This window comes from Python bivittatus, unplaced genomic scaffold (genome assembly GCF_059951505.1).
Source record: "Python bivittatus isolate LINGU-HERP-01145 unplaced genomic scaffold, Pbiv_v1 ctg000570_np1212, whole genome shotgun sequence".
Taxonomy (NCBI): domain Eukaryota; kingdom Metazoa; phylum Chordata; class Lepidosauria; order Squamata; family Pythonidae; genus Python; species Python bivittatus.
In genome coordinates, this window is record NW_028277097.1 from 8,412,538 (window position 1) to 8,432,428 (window position 19,891).

General features: G+C 36.7%; 1 protein-coding gene across 3 annotated transcripts in view; it reads right to left on the bottom strand.

Moving 5' to 3' along the window:
- Positions 1 to 19,891, bottom strand: part of NIPBL (NIPBL cohesin loading factor) — a 184,207-nt gene that overhangs the window by 96,303 nt on the left and 68,013 nt on the right. For all 3 annotated transcript variants that reach the window (XM_088153054.1, XM_088153055.1, XM_088153056.1), the window contains exons 2-7: positions 10,335 to 10,479; positions 9,264 to 9,429; positions 6,380 to 6,510; positions 5,605 to 5,704; positions 3,444 to 3,595; positions 1,064 to 1,221 (exon numbers count right to left, since the gene is read on the bottom strand). In XM_088153054.1, coding sequence (XP_088009180.1) covers positions 1,064 to 1,221; positions 3,444 to 3,595; positions 5,605 to 5,704; positions 6,380 to 6,510; positions 9,264 to 9,429; positions 10,335 to 10,398 — 771 coding nt within the window. In that variant the 5' untranslated portion in view covers positions 10,399 to 10,479. The remainder of the gene's footprint in view (positions 1 to 1,063; positions 1,222 to 3,443; positions 3,596 to 5,604; positions 5,705 to 6,379; positions 6,511 to 9,263; positions 9,430 to 10,334; positions 10,480 to 19,891) is intronic.

A 19,891-nucleotide genomic window follows, 5' to 3' on the forward strand; every position in this document is an offset into this window, starting at 1 on the left:
TTTTTATGAAGTGGCTACAACAATAACTCCCAATATTTGTAGCAGTTCTAGAACCTATCTCAGCCATGCTTTGTTTACAACTTTCACTACTGAAATAAGACTTTGCTAGGCAGCCATGAAAGCTTTTGGTAGATCTTTCTTGGTGGTAGGTGGGGGTGGTACTAAGGAGTTGTCCTTAATTCTTACTAGGTAATGAACACTGAAAACCATGCAAAAGTCAGACAAATTGCTCTGTGGAGAAGTTTTTAGCAAAGCTAACAATTTTAATATAATTTGGAGCTAGAAATACATACACATCAAGAGATGTTTTAAACAACCAGCTCATCTACCACTTGAGATACTTCAGCGAAAACAGAAAATATTAGCCTATATTAATTATATACATAGTTCACAGAATTTTTGCACATTTCTCTCCTATGTTCCCTTTTACATCCACCAAATATTTAAACAACTGAGTTATTAATGATAACTTAAGACTATAGTAGGAAAGGTACCATGGAGAGGTTTAAACAAGAAGTCTTACATAGGACATTTGATGAGGCATTAGCAAATCAAATATAAGCTGTCTCGCCACAAAAACAAAAACAACATTAAGGAGTTGTCCTTAATTCTTACTAGGTAATGAACACTGAAAACCATGCAAAAGTCAGACAAATTGATCAAAGTGTGTGTGAACACTCCTGAACATGCAAAGGGAAATAAGAATTCACATTATCACACACTGGGATGGTTTAAGTTTATATAATATAAGAACACAGCCACATCAGACTAAGATTCATTATTATCTGTTCAGATACAATGCTTAATAAGACAAATACTAAAAGGACATTATTACTCATGGCTTTTAGTCAACTAATTTATAAAATGGGACTCAGAGTGAAAGCATGAGCTTAGCTCTTAATTTCATAAAGATAAAACTGCATATAGCTAATTCATAATACAAGTACCTAAACAAAGACATATCTAATTCAGAGAACAATACCTTCTTGTTTATAAAACTTAAGGAGTGATTAACCTGTATTAAGAGGTAGAAAAACTAAAGGCTAACATAAATATTTCTTACTTCACTGCTTATTCTGTGCACCATTTGTAGGTAGTCTTCGCTAGAGCCATGTCTTGAATTATCAGCATGGTGATTGGCTGAGCTGCCCAACTGATTTGTAATCTTATTTTCATGTATATTCCTCATCCCACCTGAGACAATAGGACTGGATACTGAAGCTGAAAGTAAGATTATACAAACATATACATAAACATTTTCTAACAGCTTTTCAAGCACATTACTTATTTTGTATTAGGCCTCAACCTGCTGTTCATTTTTTCTCTCTTCCATTCTACTTTACAGGCCTCCTGATTTCTACTATGAGCAATACATCTCCTTACATTACAGTCTCTTGCGCACAGGGAAAAACATTAACAGCATGGGTTACACAATCTGTATGTTTATTTATATTTATTAACATGTCAAATTTATATGGCCACAATCTCACAAAAAGTGACTCTGGGCAGCGTACAACAATTAATAAAACAAACATATAAAAATAGTTATTATTAAAAAATGTTAAAAAACCCACAAGGCACAAGAGACAGTGAATGTTAACCACAATAATGTTCCAAAGAGAGTATAAATTACACAATTTTAGCCTACATGCATTGCACCTAAAGGCATGAAGACCTTAAAAACTCATCAGCATTTTGCAAAATACCTGTTGGAGAAACCCCATTCCCTTCTTTGTAGAGAATGCTAAGAGTAAATATTACATATATTTTAATTTTTCTCAAAATTAAAGAACAGCGTTTTCCCCATCACTTCAAAATTTTCAGAAATTGTATAACTCTAATAGTCAAACATGAACCCAATATGTGAACATGGAATAGGTACAAAGACATATCAGACACAGTCAGATTCCCATAATTACTCTGATGTGCAGCACAGGATAGATTATTTAGAACAAAACACTGGTCACAGCAAATGGTCCTTTTGGTATGATGTGATGGAGTTGCTAATTCCCCTTCACATTCATGTAGCCAAGGTTACAAAGAGTGATATAAATTAGATCATTGTACAGGGCTAAAATTTCTGTTCCTCTAGCCACAGTTTCATCCCATAGCCAAGCAAGAGTCAATTTACACTTGAACTGGTTAATAATGCAGAAAAAATAAATTCAATGGATCAAAATATGTGGCATAGATTTGGAAAAGAACAAAAAGAAAACTGAATCTAACATTATAACTCAAACACATAATCCAGAACATGAATTAAGAAAATCTGTATCCGAGGCAAAAGGCACGTATGAAATATGGACACTGTTATAGAACAGCAAGTCTCATGCAAATAAAATGCTTCTATACTGCATAGTAGAAAAATGTAACAGAGAATGGTTCATACATGGAAAATTTAGCACAACCCTAACTTTAACCTATTTGTGAATGTGCCTCATATCATGCTTAGAAATACAATTTCTTCATGAAATTCATGAAGTTTCATGACAGGAAATTTAGTATCCACTGGATACCACACACATTATATTTACCCAAAGATGACTCTGAATTTTATATTAAAGTTTCCTAGAGAGTAATGTCATCCTCAAGAACCAATTTGGTGTAGTGGCTAAGGCACCAAGCAAGAAACTGGGAGACCTCAAGTTCTAGTCCTGCCTTAGGCACGAAGTCAGCTGGGTGGTATTTACTCTCTCTTAGCCCTAGGAAGGCAATGGCAAACCACTTCAAAAGGCAATAAAAATATTGATGATGATGATGATGATGATGACGATGTCAACCATTATATGAATATATCCTTTCCATCACTATAATGCAAACACTACATTATATTGCAAGAAAGTATTTGGGAAGCAAGAATTGGAAACATATATACCTGTCAGCCTTCCCAGGTAAACCAGACAGGAAACATGACCATATGAGCTACTTCTACTTTACTGTTACACTACATTAACAGAATCTTGCAAGTCTGAAAGTACAAATCTCTTGCTGTCCTTATTTACTGCCTGATCAGTTAGGATGGGTCCTTTCTAAGTTTCTTTCTCTGTCTGTTACTTAGTTGCAGGCTCCTCCCCCTTTTTATTTGATGGCTCCCTAGGCAGTATCTCTCTCCCCACCCCAGTCTTCCAAGATTATTCTCACATTCCATTACAACACCAGATTAGCCATCTTCATCAACTAGGATGGGCCAATGAAAATTTTATTATTCTTGAGTCAGGATTCCCATTTTAGTAATCTGCCACAGCCTGCATAATAGCACTGAATAGGGTGGATTTCAAAGTGAGCAGAGCAAAAGTTACTCAACATATAATCCATTACTTTTCTCTTACAAACTCCACCTCTTTCACAACTGGCACTATTAAGAAATATTAACTTAAAGGCATTATCCCTTTAACTACAAGCATACGGTACAATTTAGCATGTTCTGAAAAGAAGAAAAATACCTTGTTGCATCTGTGGGTGAGGCGTGTAACTTGGAGGATGTGAATATGGCAAATATCCTGCAGGACTTTGAGGAGCATATGGACTAGGCACTGGACTGTTTTGTGGTGCCATGAATCTATTACCAGAGCTTGACTGTGGTGGCACAAATCGACTGCAATAAAATCCAGATAAATACTATAAGAGCACTAATATAATGTCTCCCTAATAATTTAATTATATATTAGCTTGAATTTGGAGTAGCAAAAAGCCTTTCAGATCATAGAAGGCTGATCAGCAAAAGAGGACAAGAGAGTTTCTTCTATTAAAACATCAGGTATTGAAATCACCATTCAGGATTAATTTTGTTGTCTCCAAAGAAGGTGACCCCAATTCAGAGTTTTTATTATATGGAAATATTTTTTCAAAACCTTATTGCAGTTATCTTAAACTTTATGACAACTTCTATCTTTAAACACCATGTTTCCATTGTACTGTAATAATACGACATCACACATGACATTGCATCATAAGAAGCCATCTACTTGTATTTCTGTAACTCTTCTTGATTCTCTGTATCTAAAGAACTATGCTTGGTTCTTTGGATCCAAATCACTGTTTATCAATATTCCCATCCTTGGTAGATCAGCCAGACAAAATGAACAGCCAAGAACTGAACAACAAAGCAAATTAGTGGTAAAAGCATGTAACATTTTAGTTTTGCAGTTTTTAAGCTACTGTTGTACCATAATTATCTGCACATTTCAGATAGTTATGTAATTATTATCTGAACATGTACATAAGTATGTAAAAAAGAAAGATGGGATCTGTATGAATCCAAACTGACTTGCTTGAAGAATACAGTATTCACTAATATTTGTTATGAACCCATATTTATTATTTATTTATTTATTCATTCATTCATTCAATTTATATAGCCACCCATCTCAAACCAGTGACTCTGGGCAGCTAACAACAACATATGGTGTCTACACAAAACAAGCATAACAGCTAAATTTGTAACCTTGCACAAATGTTCTGTCTAAAAAAGTACACTCCTGCTGTCTGTTATAGCTGCCTGCAGTTATTCTTTTATTAATCATTTAGTTGATTATTTAGTTGATCATAAGCTGCATTAACTACTTCTCCTTTTTCTAACAGCTTCTAGTAAATGCCTTACTCCAGTTTCTCTTCAAATTTTATTAGTAAATGCATTTATATAACTCTAATAACACACTTTATAAATACTGGTCATTGATAAATTTATTTGATGTGCAATTTTACAGACTGAATCAAATAAGTAATAAGATCCCCATGTCTGTAGTGGGAAACTGTTTTAATATCAGTTTATAAATTTCAGTAGCTATTAGAATCTTCCTTATTTTAAAAAAGATCAGTCTTATTGGATCCTACTGCATTTGTGCAGGAAAAAAAGTGACTAAATCATTTTGTTGTTGGAAATCCAGTGAAAATACACTTCATTAAAACATATTTTTGAAATATCCTAAGGTTATTGTATTCTGGGAAGAAGTAATAACATTTATTAATTTGACTTTGACACTAATAATTTTGGACATTCATATATTTTTTTAACTACATACCTGTTACATGGAAACTGACAGCTGAACAACAGAAAAAGATTCTCTGTACCATTCTTATTACTAAGAGATTGGGCTTGCAGTATTTAAAACATAAATTTATGAACCCAATTACTCAGAGGATTGAAGGCCTGATATCACGTGATTTATGAACAGGTTGCTTACAGATATAGATTATGTATGGACAATTACAATGAAATATGATAATCCTTTATTGGTATTGTCGTCTAAAATCTCATATACATATACGTGTGTTTGTGTGTATGAGAAGGCCTTATATGTCTAAACAATGTTGTTTTATTGCTTTCTTTCTCTTACACTACTGTTTTCTTTGTTCTGTTTGATCAAATAAAGACAATATTTTTAAAATGCTAGAAATTTAATAAAGCAGTGCACTTTGAATCAAGCACCTATTAATTTCCTAGCATTGCCGAAACTACTAAAAGTACATCCAAATTATTGTATCCCATATACTTCACAGGTTTCAATGAGGTATAAATCAAATGAAATCAAAATAAATAAATATTTGTTGTTATGGACCCAAAGAACCATACTTCATAATTTGGAAAGATGATAAGCTATATACCTAGAAGGACTATGAGAGATAGTGGTTTGCTGATAATTGGAAGATGCAGGACTACCATGCATGGAATTCTGAGAAAGTTTGTACTGTGGCATCATCATTCCTAAAAAAAGAAGAAGAAGAAAGTTCTGAATTATCTCCCAATTTGTCAGCTTCATAACACAATTCTTACAGCCACAATCATTATGCAAAAAAGCTGTTGCAAATATGGACAGTACATGTAAGATAGCAGAACAAATTCTTATGTAGTTTAGCTATAATCCTAGAAGTACATGATTCATTTTCAACAATATGTATCTCTTCTCTAGGATACACATACTGTAGTATGCTACCACCGAAACTGTACTTTGGAAAGGCTTCTTAAAATCCTTTGTTGAAAATAGCAACTCTATATCCAGGGACTTACAAAGATAGACCAGTAGATTAACTGTGATTTGTCCATTTAGATTTCACAATAAATCATAGTTAAATGTGATGCTCAAACACAAGTATTCCTGAATGTAGATTTCAACATGTAAGAACATGCCAAAATGACTTTTTCTAGGAATACTGCACTTGCTTGAAAGGGATTGTTATTCTGGTATTAGTCTGAATAGGATTTTTTTCAATGTTCTAGGCTGAAATGACCAGGATACATATATCATGTTATTAAAAAATAAAATAAACCAACAAATTTGAAGTTACATCTAAAATCCATTCACACTGTCACACTAGAAAGATAACAAAGTTGATTGTTATCTTGCTTTAAAAATATAATGAAATGAATAAAAACTCTCACCACTTTGTACCCCATATCTGTTCTGCATGCTTTTTTCCCTGAAAACATTAGGATTCCTTGCCAGGACAGCCTGCAGCAAGACTGGTATATCTCCCTCGGGATCATCACTGCCAAGGTTATCTTTCAATTCTCTGATGAGAGATACAGGAAATACAAGAGTTACAGGAACCAATGAGAATATTATTAAGCATGCAAGCAATGAATTAGAAAACTCATAAAAGATCATCAATGTGCAGAGTGTACAAAGTGCATTTTTCTCAGATGGAGATGGTTTCTTCTTCTTCATGCTCTGTGGCAGGGAATAAATGCATGTAAGTTCTCTACATTATAGTACAGTAGTTGTTTTAATCTTAATGCAGTGGGTTCTCTCACTGCATTAATGAGTCTCTCCATTATTAACTCTCCTATTAATTAAAACACTTGATAAATTACTCCTAATTTTGCACTGATTTTAAAAATGTATCTCTTAGAAAAATAGCATCTAATAAGCACACAACTTCTATAGGATAAAGAAGGCTGACTAGTTTGTTTAAAATGTAATTTCACCATTTTTAAAACAGCAGTGAACTTCCAGTGACCTGTTTAACATGCTACTTATGATTTCTTCTACCAATCTAGTTATAAATAACTACAATGTTTACCAAGATTGTAAACTGTCTTTTTAAACTAAGAAGTATTGATTGTCAATTTCTCAGTGGGTTTTTATACACTGATTGCATTATCTTTCTGCATCAGCTTTATACACTGGGAATTGTAGGTACTGTTATTATGCTTTTACTAGTACTTGCAAAGGCCATGTTCAGAAGAGAATACCTCTGGCTCTTGACAATTTTGCAGTGAGGTTCTGCAGGGTTCCATTCTTTTCCCATTCCTATTTAACATCTATACAAAGCTTTTGGGGGAGACATTAGGTGTTGGGATTGAGGTTTGATAATACATGATGATACTCATCTCTATTTCTCAACATCATCTGTTGAAACTGAAAACCCCTTTGACTGGTGTCTGAATGCTGTGGTGAACTGGGTGAGCCCCCAAAAACCAAATCCATAAAGTAGGACTGTAGAAAGGGCTGTATAGAAGACTTTATCCAGGCATTATGGATACTGCTCTTTATTGACAGGCTTATTCTCCCAATAATCTGTAATTGATCCCAGATCAGGGATGACAATATCTTTGGCTTAGGGGGACAAGGGCGAATGTTTTTATTATTACACTCAGCTTCTGAGGTCTCCAAAAGGCATAGCTGTGATGCAGTGACATCACTGGAGCTGGTAACACTGAATTTTAGTGTTTTTTAAAGGGGCTTGGGCAACTTTAAAGAAAATAATTACATTAAATTTGCATTTATTTTATTGCTTAAAGAGCAGAAGAGAATGACAGAAAACAGTATCACCACAAACTGCTATTTTGCCACCAAGTTTCAACAACACAGTCCTGAGCCTATACAAATGGGACTAGGAGCTGCATACAGCCTGTAGATTTTCTACCTCCTCAAGCTACTGTTATTAATAGGCATAATTACAACCAGTGTGGTAATTCCTGAACATAGGGATTCATGTACTTTTAACTTCAGAATTGGATTACTATAATATCCTTTTATAATAGGGATGCCTTTGAAATCAGTCTAAAAGCTAATTCTGGTGCAAAATCCCACATCTCACTTACTGAAGGAAGCAACTCACCATGAACATATTACAACTATTCTGAAGGAGCTTCAATAGCTACCAATTGTTACTAAGGCAAATTTAAGATACTTGTGTTGTACAAAATTCATCATATCTTAGGACCTGGATATCTAGTAGCTCTATACTTTATGTACTTGCCTGGGTTTCAAGAACTGTTAAGGGTATCCTCTTAGTGGTACTGCATTTGCCAGGGATTTTCTAAGAAGCAACCCATCACTGGCAGAAGACACAGCTGTGGAATTCCACCTTTGCTCATTTACAGCTGAATCTAATACAGTATTTCAGCACTAAAAACCTGTGTACTTACCCAGCTTTTAACTGAATCTGAGTTGCTGTAAGTTCTGCTATTGTTGATATTCTTGTCCTGGATTTAAGATGCTATAATTTTATGATTTTATGTCTCTAATACAATTTTTAACTCTTTTGAAATTATTACACTTAACACTATAAGTGAAAAGCATGAACAACATGTGATATTTTTATAAATTAATACCTTAACATCTAGTCTATTTCACAGCCCTAAAAAAAACACAAGTCTGACAACATTCTGAGATCCAGTACTTCAGTATATTTAAAACATGATTCATAAACCAAAAGCAGAAAAGATATTGAAAATCATGATGCAGTCACACTATTACAACATTAGTGTTGCAATCTATTACCTTACTCTGCTTCATTTGTTAGTATCTTGTCACTCACTTTTCACTAGATCACTAAGCTATATTGATTTATTTGATTTATATCCTACCTTTCATTCAGGAGATCAAGGCAGCATATATAGTGCTCTCTCCTCCTATACTGGCCCACAACAAATACTATTAAGTAGATTGAACTAGAAGAGTCTTATTGGCCTAACATCACCCAGTGAGCTTTTTGGTGAGGGTAGATTAGAATTTAGCTCACCCCACTCTTAGTCCAGCCCTTTAACTATTACACTACACTGGTTCTCATTTCATTGTAGGAGATACTTTTTTCTCTTTCTCTATTCTTCTCCCTCTTATATATGGACTCTGTCCATAGTGATGTCTGATTAAAGCTATCTGATTAATTTATAATTATATAAGTGGTAACAAGTTGGTGATAACATCTGTATAATGTCTTCTGCTTGATTTCTACAACCCAGCAATATCTATAACCTGCCTTTGATCATTCTAAACACACGATAATCAATTTTGAAATGCTTTGCTTTAAATACATACATGTGATCTGTTGACACCTGGTTGAGGCTGTGTACAAGTTGTGAAACCAGATTTTCATCCCTACAAGCCAAAAGACAGTTCACCTCCTCTGCAATTCGTCCATTAAAGAGCAGGCTTTTTGTAGTTGTGGCGGGTAAAGGTGATGGAAGAGGCAGCTGGTTCAAAACTGTTTAGAAATGTTTAAGAATAAAACATTATTCCATCAAAAAATCAACATTTTAGAAAATTAAATTCTTCTCCCATCTAGCACTCCTGCAGTATTAAACACAGTGATTCAGAGCATTTCCAGTAATAATGCCTCTGACACTAGTTACTATTGATACTTCTGAGCCTTCCCCAACTTGATAATGCCTGCTAAGAATTCCAGAAGCTGTAATTCCAATGTACCTAGAGGGCTTAGGGAAGCCTGTTCTATTTCCATGCCATATTACATGTTACTATTCTCTTCTTCTGCATATCTGTGTGTAACAATCAAGTGTCAGATAACTAACTATCTGTTACACATCAAGAATTGGCCAGCTATCTGTTATCCTTGAATCAATGCCCTCCTGCTTAGAGCTTAACAAAATATTGTGGAGAAGGCTGGGGCTTCCTTGCCATCCAGTGCACAATTTTCATTGCCTATATTTGTGAAGGTTTTTATTGGATAGGGGGTTAATTTAACTGCCTTGCTTTTTGTAACTGAAAAATAAATTAACTTCAAAATACAGTATTTCTCTGTCAGGTTGAATCTGGGGGTAAGAATACTGCACTATAATACACAGTTGCACTCATATTCACAAAAGTGGTACAACAATGTTTTCCCCTGTTCTCAGATTGCGATCAAAAAGCACAAAGTACCTCTATTCTATCCAAGAAAAACTAGGTAGAGATTTGTTATAGCAATAGCCAAGGCATGCCCAGATAAACTACTCAGTACTTCTAACTGTCCCTATTTATATATACATTTATTTCTTTAAGGAATCACATTCCAAAAGATATTCTGATATAAACAGAAATACATACCATAAGTACAAGGAGAATTTCTGTTAAGTTTTAATTTAAGAAGAATTTACTTAGAAAGATACTTACGATCAGTAAGACTAGCAATCCCTGCAAGAGTAGTGATGGGAACATGAGGCATATCCCCATTCATCCTGAAGTGCTTGGGATGGTGGTGCTTACACACAGATTTTAGTTCGGGTGCCAGCTATCATTACTTCCCATCTCCCACACACTGGAATGAGAAAGAAAGACTCCATTTGCAAAGCAAAACAGAATTCAAGTTTGAAAAAATCGTAAACAGCATAGAGTTTTATTTAATATTTCAATGTAAAAGAAAGCTATGAAAAGTAAAGCTAGGATAAAGTGAGTAGTCTATATGATCAATACAAGAAAAATAATTGGAGCAGTCTTGTAGATGTATGTTCATTTGATGTCACTAACCCTTCAGGGTATAGTAGTAAGAGAAAGTTCAATAAAGATATGATGCAGTACATGGTTTTAGGTGTTGTTTAACCAGAATCCTGTTATCTATTAGAATGGCTTAAATGAACCTCAAATCACATTGGTCACAGTACTGCAGAAATAGATTTTGTATTATCCAAATCATTCTGGCTCACATATAGTCAAATAAACTTTATACAGATTGATAATTTTGTCCATTTATCTGCAAAGTTGAAAAAAACTGCAATTAACATTTATTAAAATAGCACTCATCAGTCTTGTACAGGGATCTCTGAATTGATTTATTCACAAGTAAAAGCAATTGTTCTTCAAAGTATGTGCTATAACAAGGAAGATATAAAATACTTCTACAATCTTTTTAAAATACACATAAAATAGATTAAGTAAATACCCAATACATGATGTATGAACTTCAACATATTTTGCAGTCATGTGGATTGTATGGGTTATGCATTCATCGTGGCCCCTACATTGATTCCCTGATGGATACAGATTCGGTCTTTCGGTAATGAGCGAAACAAGGCAAAATCAATGAAAACAATGACTGAAGCATTCCAGAGATATGATTGTACTTGAGGTCAAATAATTTGTTGATTAGTTATTCTAGTTATTAAAACACTGAAGAAATGCTATTGAATGCATTGGAATAAAGCATATATGCACAGGAACCCTTTAGAGGGAGTTAGGATCATGCTGATGAACTCTGTTGAATTTATATCCTACCTTTCCTCCAAGGAGCTGAGAACATTATGCATGGTTTCTTCTACCTATTTTTTTCTCATAACCAGTTTGAGTTAGGATTGGCTGAAATATGATAATGGGTTCAATATCCAAGCTGACAGTCTAATTTGTATAATCAACTGATCCAAGCAGAATATGTCTGAACTTCAGGGACTGCTTATGTAGTTCCCATTTCTATTTTTAATCTCATGACAGATCTTATCCAGATCAGGATGAACTTCCTATCAGACTAACTTGTTAGAAAACAACAACCACCCAAGAAAGTATATAATATCTGGATAAGTTACTTACATAGATAACTGGCTTGTTAATACAGGTAATCCTCGGGTTATGTCCATTCGTTCAGTGATTGTTCAAAGTTACGATGGTGTGCTGAAAAAATGGACTTACAACCATTGCAGCATCCCTGCAGTCATGTGATCAAATTTTGGGTGCTTGGCGACCAGCCTGCACTTACAACCATTGCAACATTCTCCTGTCCTGCATGAACTGCCTCTGCTTCAATTATCTGCCTATCTCTCCCCCCCATCTCTTCCATTTTGGCTGCCCTGCACAACATGGCTTTGATGAAGCCGCTGTATTCCACTGCCGTGTGCCCACTGTCATCCCCCCGCCACTGCCACCCCCAGCTGACCTTAGTTCTCTTCTTTGCCTCCCCTTCCCCCCACTGGGTTCACCAACACTGGCTCCATGGTGTGCAGCTCTGTCAGCCCTGCTGTGCAGGGCGCCCCCACCACTTGCCAACACCTCCCTGGCCACTGGGCTCCTCATGGGCCTGCCCCACTTCAGCAATCTCAACACACCACAGGAAGTCCGTGCCTCACTGTCCAGTGGGAAGATTGCCCCGGCCAGCAGCAGCACAGAGGATTCAGATTCAGATTCAGCCTCAGCCTCAGCCTCAGCCTCAGCCTCAGCCTCAGCCTCAGCCTCAGCCCCAGCCCCAGCCCCAGCCCCAGCCCCAGCCCCAGCCCCTTCCCTTCCCAGTAGGGTGGTGGGGTCTGGGAGGGGCACTCTCTGGACAGCTCCCTCCTTTGCATAGGGCAACAGAGGAACTTCTTTGGGTGGGGCAGGAATTCATGGAGCATGCAGAGCCCTCCCAGACAGTGCTAGTCTGATACTGCTGAAGCAGGACAGGCCTGCCAGGAGCTCAGTGGCTGGGGAGGTAGCTGGGGAGGTGGTAGCAGAGGTGAGCCAGCACCAACAGAACCCCCACACTGTGGAGCTTGAGGCCAACTGGTGTCGGCAAGCCCAAAAGCAGAGAGGCATGGCAAAGAAGACAAAGATCAGCTGGGGGCAGAGAGTGATAGGCAAGAGATAGGAGATAAGCAGGTGGGGGGAGTTGAAGTGGAGGCAGTTCCCACAGGGCAGGAGAAGCATCAGGTCCTCACCTGATGACCGCAACTGGGACTGCCATCACTAAGCAGTGTGGTCACATGATGTTGTACTTAACAACTGCTTCGTTTAGTGATGGAAATTCCAGTCCCAATTAGGGTCATAACCTGAGGACTACCTGTAACCAATTCCCCATGCTTAATTGATGTTGCAAGCTATAATAAGTGGAATTAATAAGAGCTGCTTCCTATTAGGAATAAAAATACCTTCAAATTGAGCCTAAGAAGTCTAAAAAATGTTTAAATATTATAGAATTACCAATATATTCAGTTAAAACAGTGTTTACAAATTAGCATTCATTTACTAAACTCTAGACTTTTATGTTGTATATTTAGATTTGGGATCAATTCTAGCTTGGGAAAATATAATCACTTTCACTTTTGAACATTTCACCTTAGAAGTCTAAGAATCACTTTAGTATGAGATAATGATTTCAGTTTGTTGAATGATTCTAATGGTGCTTTTGAAGCATAGCCAGGTGGCCATTCTAGATACAAGAAAACCAAACTAAAGATTTAATACATCTATTTTGATAATACATTAACTTCTAAATCAGTATGCTTACTATTGGTCTATTTTAAGGCTGACTGAAAAAAATGAATAAAACAATTTCAGTTCAAACGTATAGGTAGTCCTTGCTTAACTACTGTGCTGTTTAGCGACCATTCAAAATTACAATGGTACTGAAAACGTAACTTTACGACCAGCCCTCACACTTACGACTATCGCAGCGTCCCGGTAGTCACGTGATTACCATTTGCATGCTTCATAGGCAGCTTCCAACAAGCAGAGTCAATGAAGAAGCCAGCAGTAAAATCGCAAGTTGCAGTCAAGTGATGTCTGGCTTAACAACCACGAGTGGGTCGCTTAAGGACTGGGGCAGAAGTGAAGTGGTTAAGTCTGTCGTAGCCACATATCTCACTTAACGACCATGTTGCTTAGCAATGGAATTGCCAATCCCAATTGTCGTTAAGTGAGGACTACCTGTATAACATTGTAACATACATTAAAATTACAATATGATATAATAAAAAGTTGGTGGCTACTTTTGCTTTGTTCTTGACAAGTCTTCTAACTAGTAAGCTATTATTATTACACTGCTTTCCTTGGGGAACAAAAAGTGCCATACACAGTGGCGTCCTCTCATTTTATCCCCATATCAAAATTCTCGTATTGATCAACATTGCTAGGCTGAGTGATCATGAGTGAGCAACTATTGTTCAGTGAGTTCCATGGCTGAATGGTGATTTGAACCTGGGGATTCCTGGTCTCAATACAACACCTTACACTCCATACTAGAATAATAATTGATAAGGATTTTAAAAAGAGGTGAAAAAATTAAATGTAAGACCATTTTTTTTTATTTGTTAGGGTAGAAGTCAGGAATACGTTCTTCTTGATCAGTGTAGATATTAGCTTACATGCACTTGAATGTCCTTCACTATATATTTTAGATCAAGAAAGAAATACTGTAAGTATCAAGACCCAAGAATCTTGTTTAAGAGTACCAATACTAATAATGCTGATGGAACTTAATCTGTAGTAAGATAATGGTTGAAGATTTTAATAATTTCCCATCCCATTATGCAAGTATACAAACATAACTATATGCATTCATAAGATAAATTTGTCTTCACTTTCTCTCTCTATATATATGCTCTATTTGCCCACAAGAGGGCGCACAACATACTTTCAGATAAAAATATACTTTTTGGCAATAATATTTATGTTGAATTATATTCTGAATTCAACAGGTGAAATGTGTAGAAAATACAGCATACATTTGATCAAACCTTGTGAAACTCAGCATCAGTTTTCTTAAAATAGTATACACAGGAGCTATGAATATAAAAACTCAAAAAGGATCTAAATTCAGCGACTGTGGTCATACAAGAGATAATGTGATATGATATGATATGATATGATATGATATATGATATGATATATGATATGATATATGATATGATATATAAAATCAGTACACCATCAGATTAATTGCTAGCACACATTACAGGTAGTCTTCAAGTTACGACCACAATTGGGACCAGAATTTCCATCGCTAAGCAATACAGCCGTAAAGTGTGTCGTCACATAACCACATCGCTTAGTGATGGGCAGTCCCAGTTGCCATCATAATCCCAAAACACGCTGGTCATTAGGCGAGGACCCACCCCGATACAAGCCATTCTGGCTTGCTCCCTCTCAGCCCAGAGCCTCAGTAAGGTAAGGGACTGCCTCATCTTCAACTCACACCAACTGCCTATTCCCCCCATCTCTGCCCTTTTGGCTGCCCTGCACTCTGCCTTGTGGGGCTCTAGGGCTGCTTGGCACACCATGGCTCTGCAGCTGCATGAAGCCCCTGAGCCACAACACAGCACGAAGCTGCAGCCACCCCTGGAAGCCTCAGCCACCCCAGCCTGGACAAGCAGCATGGCACAAAGCCGCGGCATCCTGGGAAGCCCCAGCAAGTGCCCCTGCGGTCGTAAGTGCAGGTGGGCTGCCAAGCATCCGAATTTTGGTCACATTACCATGGGGGCACTGCACAGCCGTAACTTCAGGGACTGGCTGTAAGTCCCTTTGTTCAGTGCCGCTGTAACTTCAAATGAATGGTCATAAGTCGAGGACTACCTGTACTGATACCAACCCGTACAAAAATTCAGGGTGCATATATAAAAAGGATCTAAATTCAGTGACTGAGGTCATACAAGAGTAAATAAAATTATATACAGTGCATTTGGAAAGTATTCAGACCCCCTTCACTTTTTTCAATGTTGTTATGTTGCAGCCTGATACTACAATCGTTCAAATTCATTTTTTTTCTCATTAATCTACACTCAGTACCCCATAATGACAAAGTAAAAACAGAATTTTAGAAATGTCTGTAAATTTATTAAAAAGGAAAAACTGAAATATGACATAAGTATTCAGATCCTTTACTCAGTACTTTGTTGAAGCACCTTTGGCAGCAATTACAGCCTCGAGTCTTTTTCGGTATGACATGATAAGCTTTGCACACCTGGTTTGGGGGATTTTCTGCCATCCTTCTTTGCAAATCCTCTCAAGCTCAATCACGTTGGATGGGGACCGTCGGTGGACAGCCATTTTCAGGTCTCTCCGGAGATGTTCAATAGGGTTCAAGTCAGGGCTCTGGCTGGGCCACTCTAGGACATTCACAGAGTTGTCCCTAAGCCATTCCTGTGATGTCTTGGTTGCATGCTTAGGATTGTTGTCATGTTGGAAGGTGAACCTTCGGCCCAGTCTGAGGTCCTGAGAGCTGTGGAACAGGTTTTCATTGAGGATATCTCTGTCTTTTGATCCATTCAGCTTTCCCTCAACCCTGACCAGTCTCCCACTTCCTGCTGCTGAAAAACATCCCCACAGCATGATGCTGCCACCACCATGCTTCACTGTTGGGATGGTATTGGGCAGGTGATGAACGGTGCCTGGTTTCCTCCAGACGTAACATTTAAAATTGAGGCCAAACAGTTCAATCTTGGTTTCATCAGACCAGAGAATATTGTTCCTCACAATCTGAGAGTCCTTCAGGTGCTTTCTTGCAAACTCCAAGCGGGCTTTCATGTGTTTTGCATGAGAGGCTTCCGTCTAGCCACTCTGCCATAAAGCCCAGAGGGCTGCAGTGATGGTTGTCCTTCTGGAACTTTGTCCCATTTCCACACAGGATCTCTGGAGCTCAGTCAGAGTGACCATCGGATTCTTGGTCACCTCTCTTCCTAAGGCTCTTGTCCCCTGTTTGCTCAGTTTGGCCAGGCAACCAGCTCTTGGAAGAGTCCCGGTTGTGCCAAACTTCTTCCATTTGAGCATTATGGAGGCCACTGTGCTCTTGGGAACCTTCAGTGCAGCAGAAATTCTTTTGTAGCCTTCCCCAGATGTGTGCCTTGCAATAATCCTGTCTCTGAGCTCTGCGGGCAGTTCCTTTGACCTCATGGCTTTTGCTCTGATATAGTATGCATTGTCAGCTGTGAGGCCTTCTATAGAGAGGCGTGTGCCTTTCCAAATCATGTCCAATCAATTTAATTTACCACACGTGGACTCCAATCAAGGTGTAGAAACAGCTCAGCAACGATCAAGAGGCACCTGAGCTAAATTTCAAGTGTTGTTCCAAAGGGTCTGAATACTTACACCAATGTGATATTTCAGTTTTTCCTTTTTAATAAATTTACAGACATTTCTAAAATTCTGTTTTCACTTTGTCATTATGGGGTACTGAGTGTAGATTAATGAGAAAAAAATGAATTTGAACGATTGTAGTATCAGGCTACAACATAACAAAATTGAAAAAAGGGGGTCTGAATACTTTCCGAATGCACTGTATGTGTGTATATCTGTATCTATCTAAAACCAGTATATTGTCAGATTAATTGCTAGCACACATTACTGACACCAACCCAAAATTAATTTTTGCATTTCAAAATTCTGTTGATTTTTTTTTTTTAAATGAAGAGTAAATATAGTTAATTGTCTCCTACCTATATTAGGTTATAATGCAAACTCTGTTATTTGAACACAAAATTCTCAGAACTTTATAAGGGAAATGTCAGTATGTATTGGAAATAAAAATATCTTTAAAGAGGTAGGAAAAATAGCTATGTTAGTTGATAACAGGAATTCCTGCTGCTTTTGAGTTAGCACAGTTTCAAGCAACACATGTATACCATTATTTTCTGTTAGACACAATTAAGAAATATTACTTAATTTGGATATTATTTTCTATCAGCCTAGCTGGAACACCAGGTTCATCAGGCCTCTCCTTTTCTGAACTGTATTTAAAAACTGATATCTCAGCTTTTTTCTTCTTTCTCCATCCCTTTGCCTCTTCTATGTCATAGCTTTTAGAATTATAATCCTGCTACAAGTCCTTTCTGATTAACTGTATGTAATTGCTAGCTTTTGGCTGAGAAGCAAGAGTGTAGAACTGTGAGTAAAATAAATATTAAACAAATCAACATGAAAAACAGCTCAAGAAATTTTCTCAGGTACAGGCAGCCTACAAATCATCTGCTGCACCCAAGTACTGCTGTGCATAAAAGAATTATATACCATGCAAGACTACATAAGAGTAAGCTACACTGAACTGGATTATTCCCAAGTAAACAAGCATAAAAGAATACTGTGAAATGACAAGAGATGAGATGGGGAAAGTCTATGTGCAATAAACAACTAGATTAACTATCTCTTTTTAGATGCAAAGTTGTACAGCTTCATTAAAATCACAGACACTAAAAGGCATGTTGCCAATATTACGATGACACTAAAACTGGATGGTGGAAGCAGAATACTGGAAGACAGTATTACAGTTCTTTCTAATACATATAGACTTCGGTCTGTATGTATTAGAAAGGAGGCCTGCCTTATCTGCATTAATTTTCCTGCTCTCTGTTGAGTACAATGGAGGATGCTAAATTGTTGCTACATTGAACTCTACATGGAAGAGAGAACACATATAGTTCAATATTATGTAACATTTGACTGAAGAAAATAATCTGCTTTGCTATCCTGTTACAAAGGAGTAATAGTTTGTTGTTTGGTCCACACTTATAATGACCACTGGCATCATTACATTATACAACTTCAAAAATCAATATTACTCATGGTAATATTATATTTTCATCTTTAAATGTTTTGGAAATCCTCTGAATATATACACTTAACTATAAACAGAGCATCTAGTGTATTTTTTTTAATCTGAAGGAGACAGATGACATAATTCAAATTAAAAGAACATTGTTGAATAGAAAAAGGGAGCTCCATAAAAAACTGTATAAACTTTAGCTAGTATTTAAGATATGTTATTGTCATGCTAATTTTGGAATAGCTATTAAAAATAGCATTTAGAAATGCCTGAGGAGCCAAAGCATTAATAACATTGATACTATTTTTATAAAAACAAATAATATGCAACTAATGTGCATTTTCCATATTAAAGCTATGGGGGTTTTTTTATGTACAGAGTCTGCTTAACACACAATATTCTCAGGTCAATTTAAACAGGAAAGGTTATCTATAAAACTAGTTATATGTTTGTCCATTTAAACTTTTAAAATTCAGAACAGAAAGGAAAAGATGATTTTATCACTGACAGTTATAAAAAGAAACAAAAAATAATAAGCCTTATGCTGCATGTATCAGGTTAGATGTAAATAAGCATACCAACAAAGCTTAATATTTAAAATTGTCCTTAAAAGATCCTAATGGAAAAAAAATGTCATGGCAAATACATTAATTTAGATCTGATTCAGACATGTAGCCAAGTTACAGGGATGGCTGACTGAAATGCAGTCAAGTTGTTAAAACTGTACACTGAAAGCTTTTGGGAACAGCAAAGTTTACAATTATGTACCTGCTTTTATATATTGCTTATCATTAAACATGACACTGGACTCTTCAGAAAAAGCTCACCACAACGGTAACAGTTTACTGAAGTTAATAAGCAGATAATGCAGGCACTAACAGAACAAACATTTATCTGTATAACTGGGATTTACAATGAGATATTTAGAAATTGGGAAAACTGAAACAGACTAAAGCAAAATGAATCAGAATCAGAAGGGACCATTTAGAGCAGAGGTCTCCAAACTCTTCAGCTCATCAACTCCTTCATGAAGTTTCAGATTGTTCATTGACCCCCCAAATCTTTATTATATGAAAATAATTTAATAAATACTACTTTACTATTTACTGATAGTACTATGAATAATAATAACAGATAGTCTGTTTGACCCTTGGGGGTCGATATTTACCACTTTGGATGTCCCTGATTAAGGGTATCAAATCCAACCCCCTGCTCAGTACAGGAATATAAACTAAAGCATTCCAGAGAGATAATTAACCTATTGATGGGGATCTCATCCACACAGAGTCATTGAGAGTTGGGCAGCATGCAACTTCCAGGGAAGAAATGGTGAACTGAGGACAGCTCTGCTACAAGCAGAGTTGATGACCGCAGCAGAATGAAGAGTTGACAAGTAGACCAGCTCTTTGTAATTCCCCTCTGAACAAGGAGAGGACTTGAAATTGCCCACAAGTGCTCC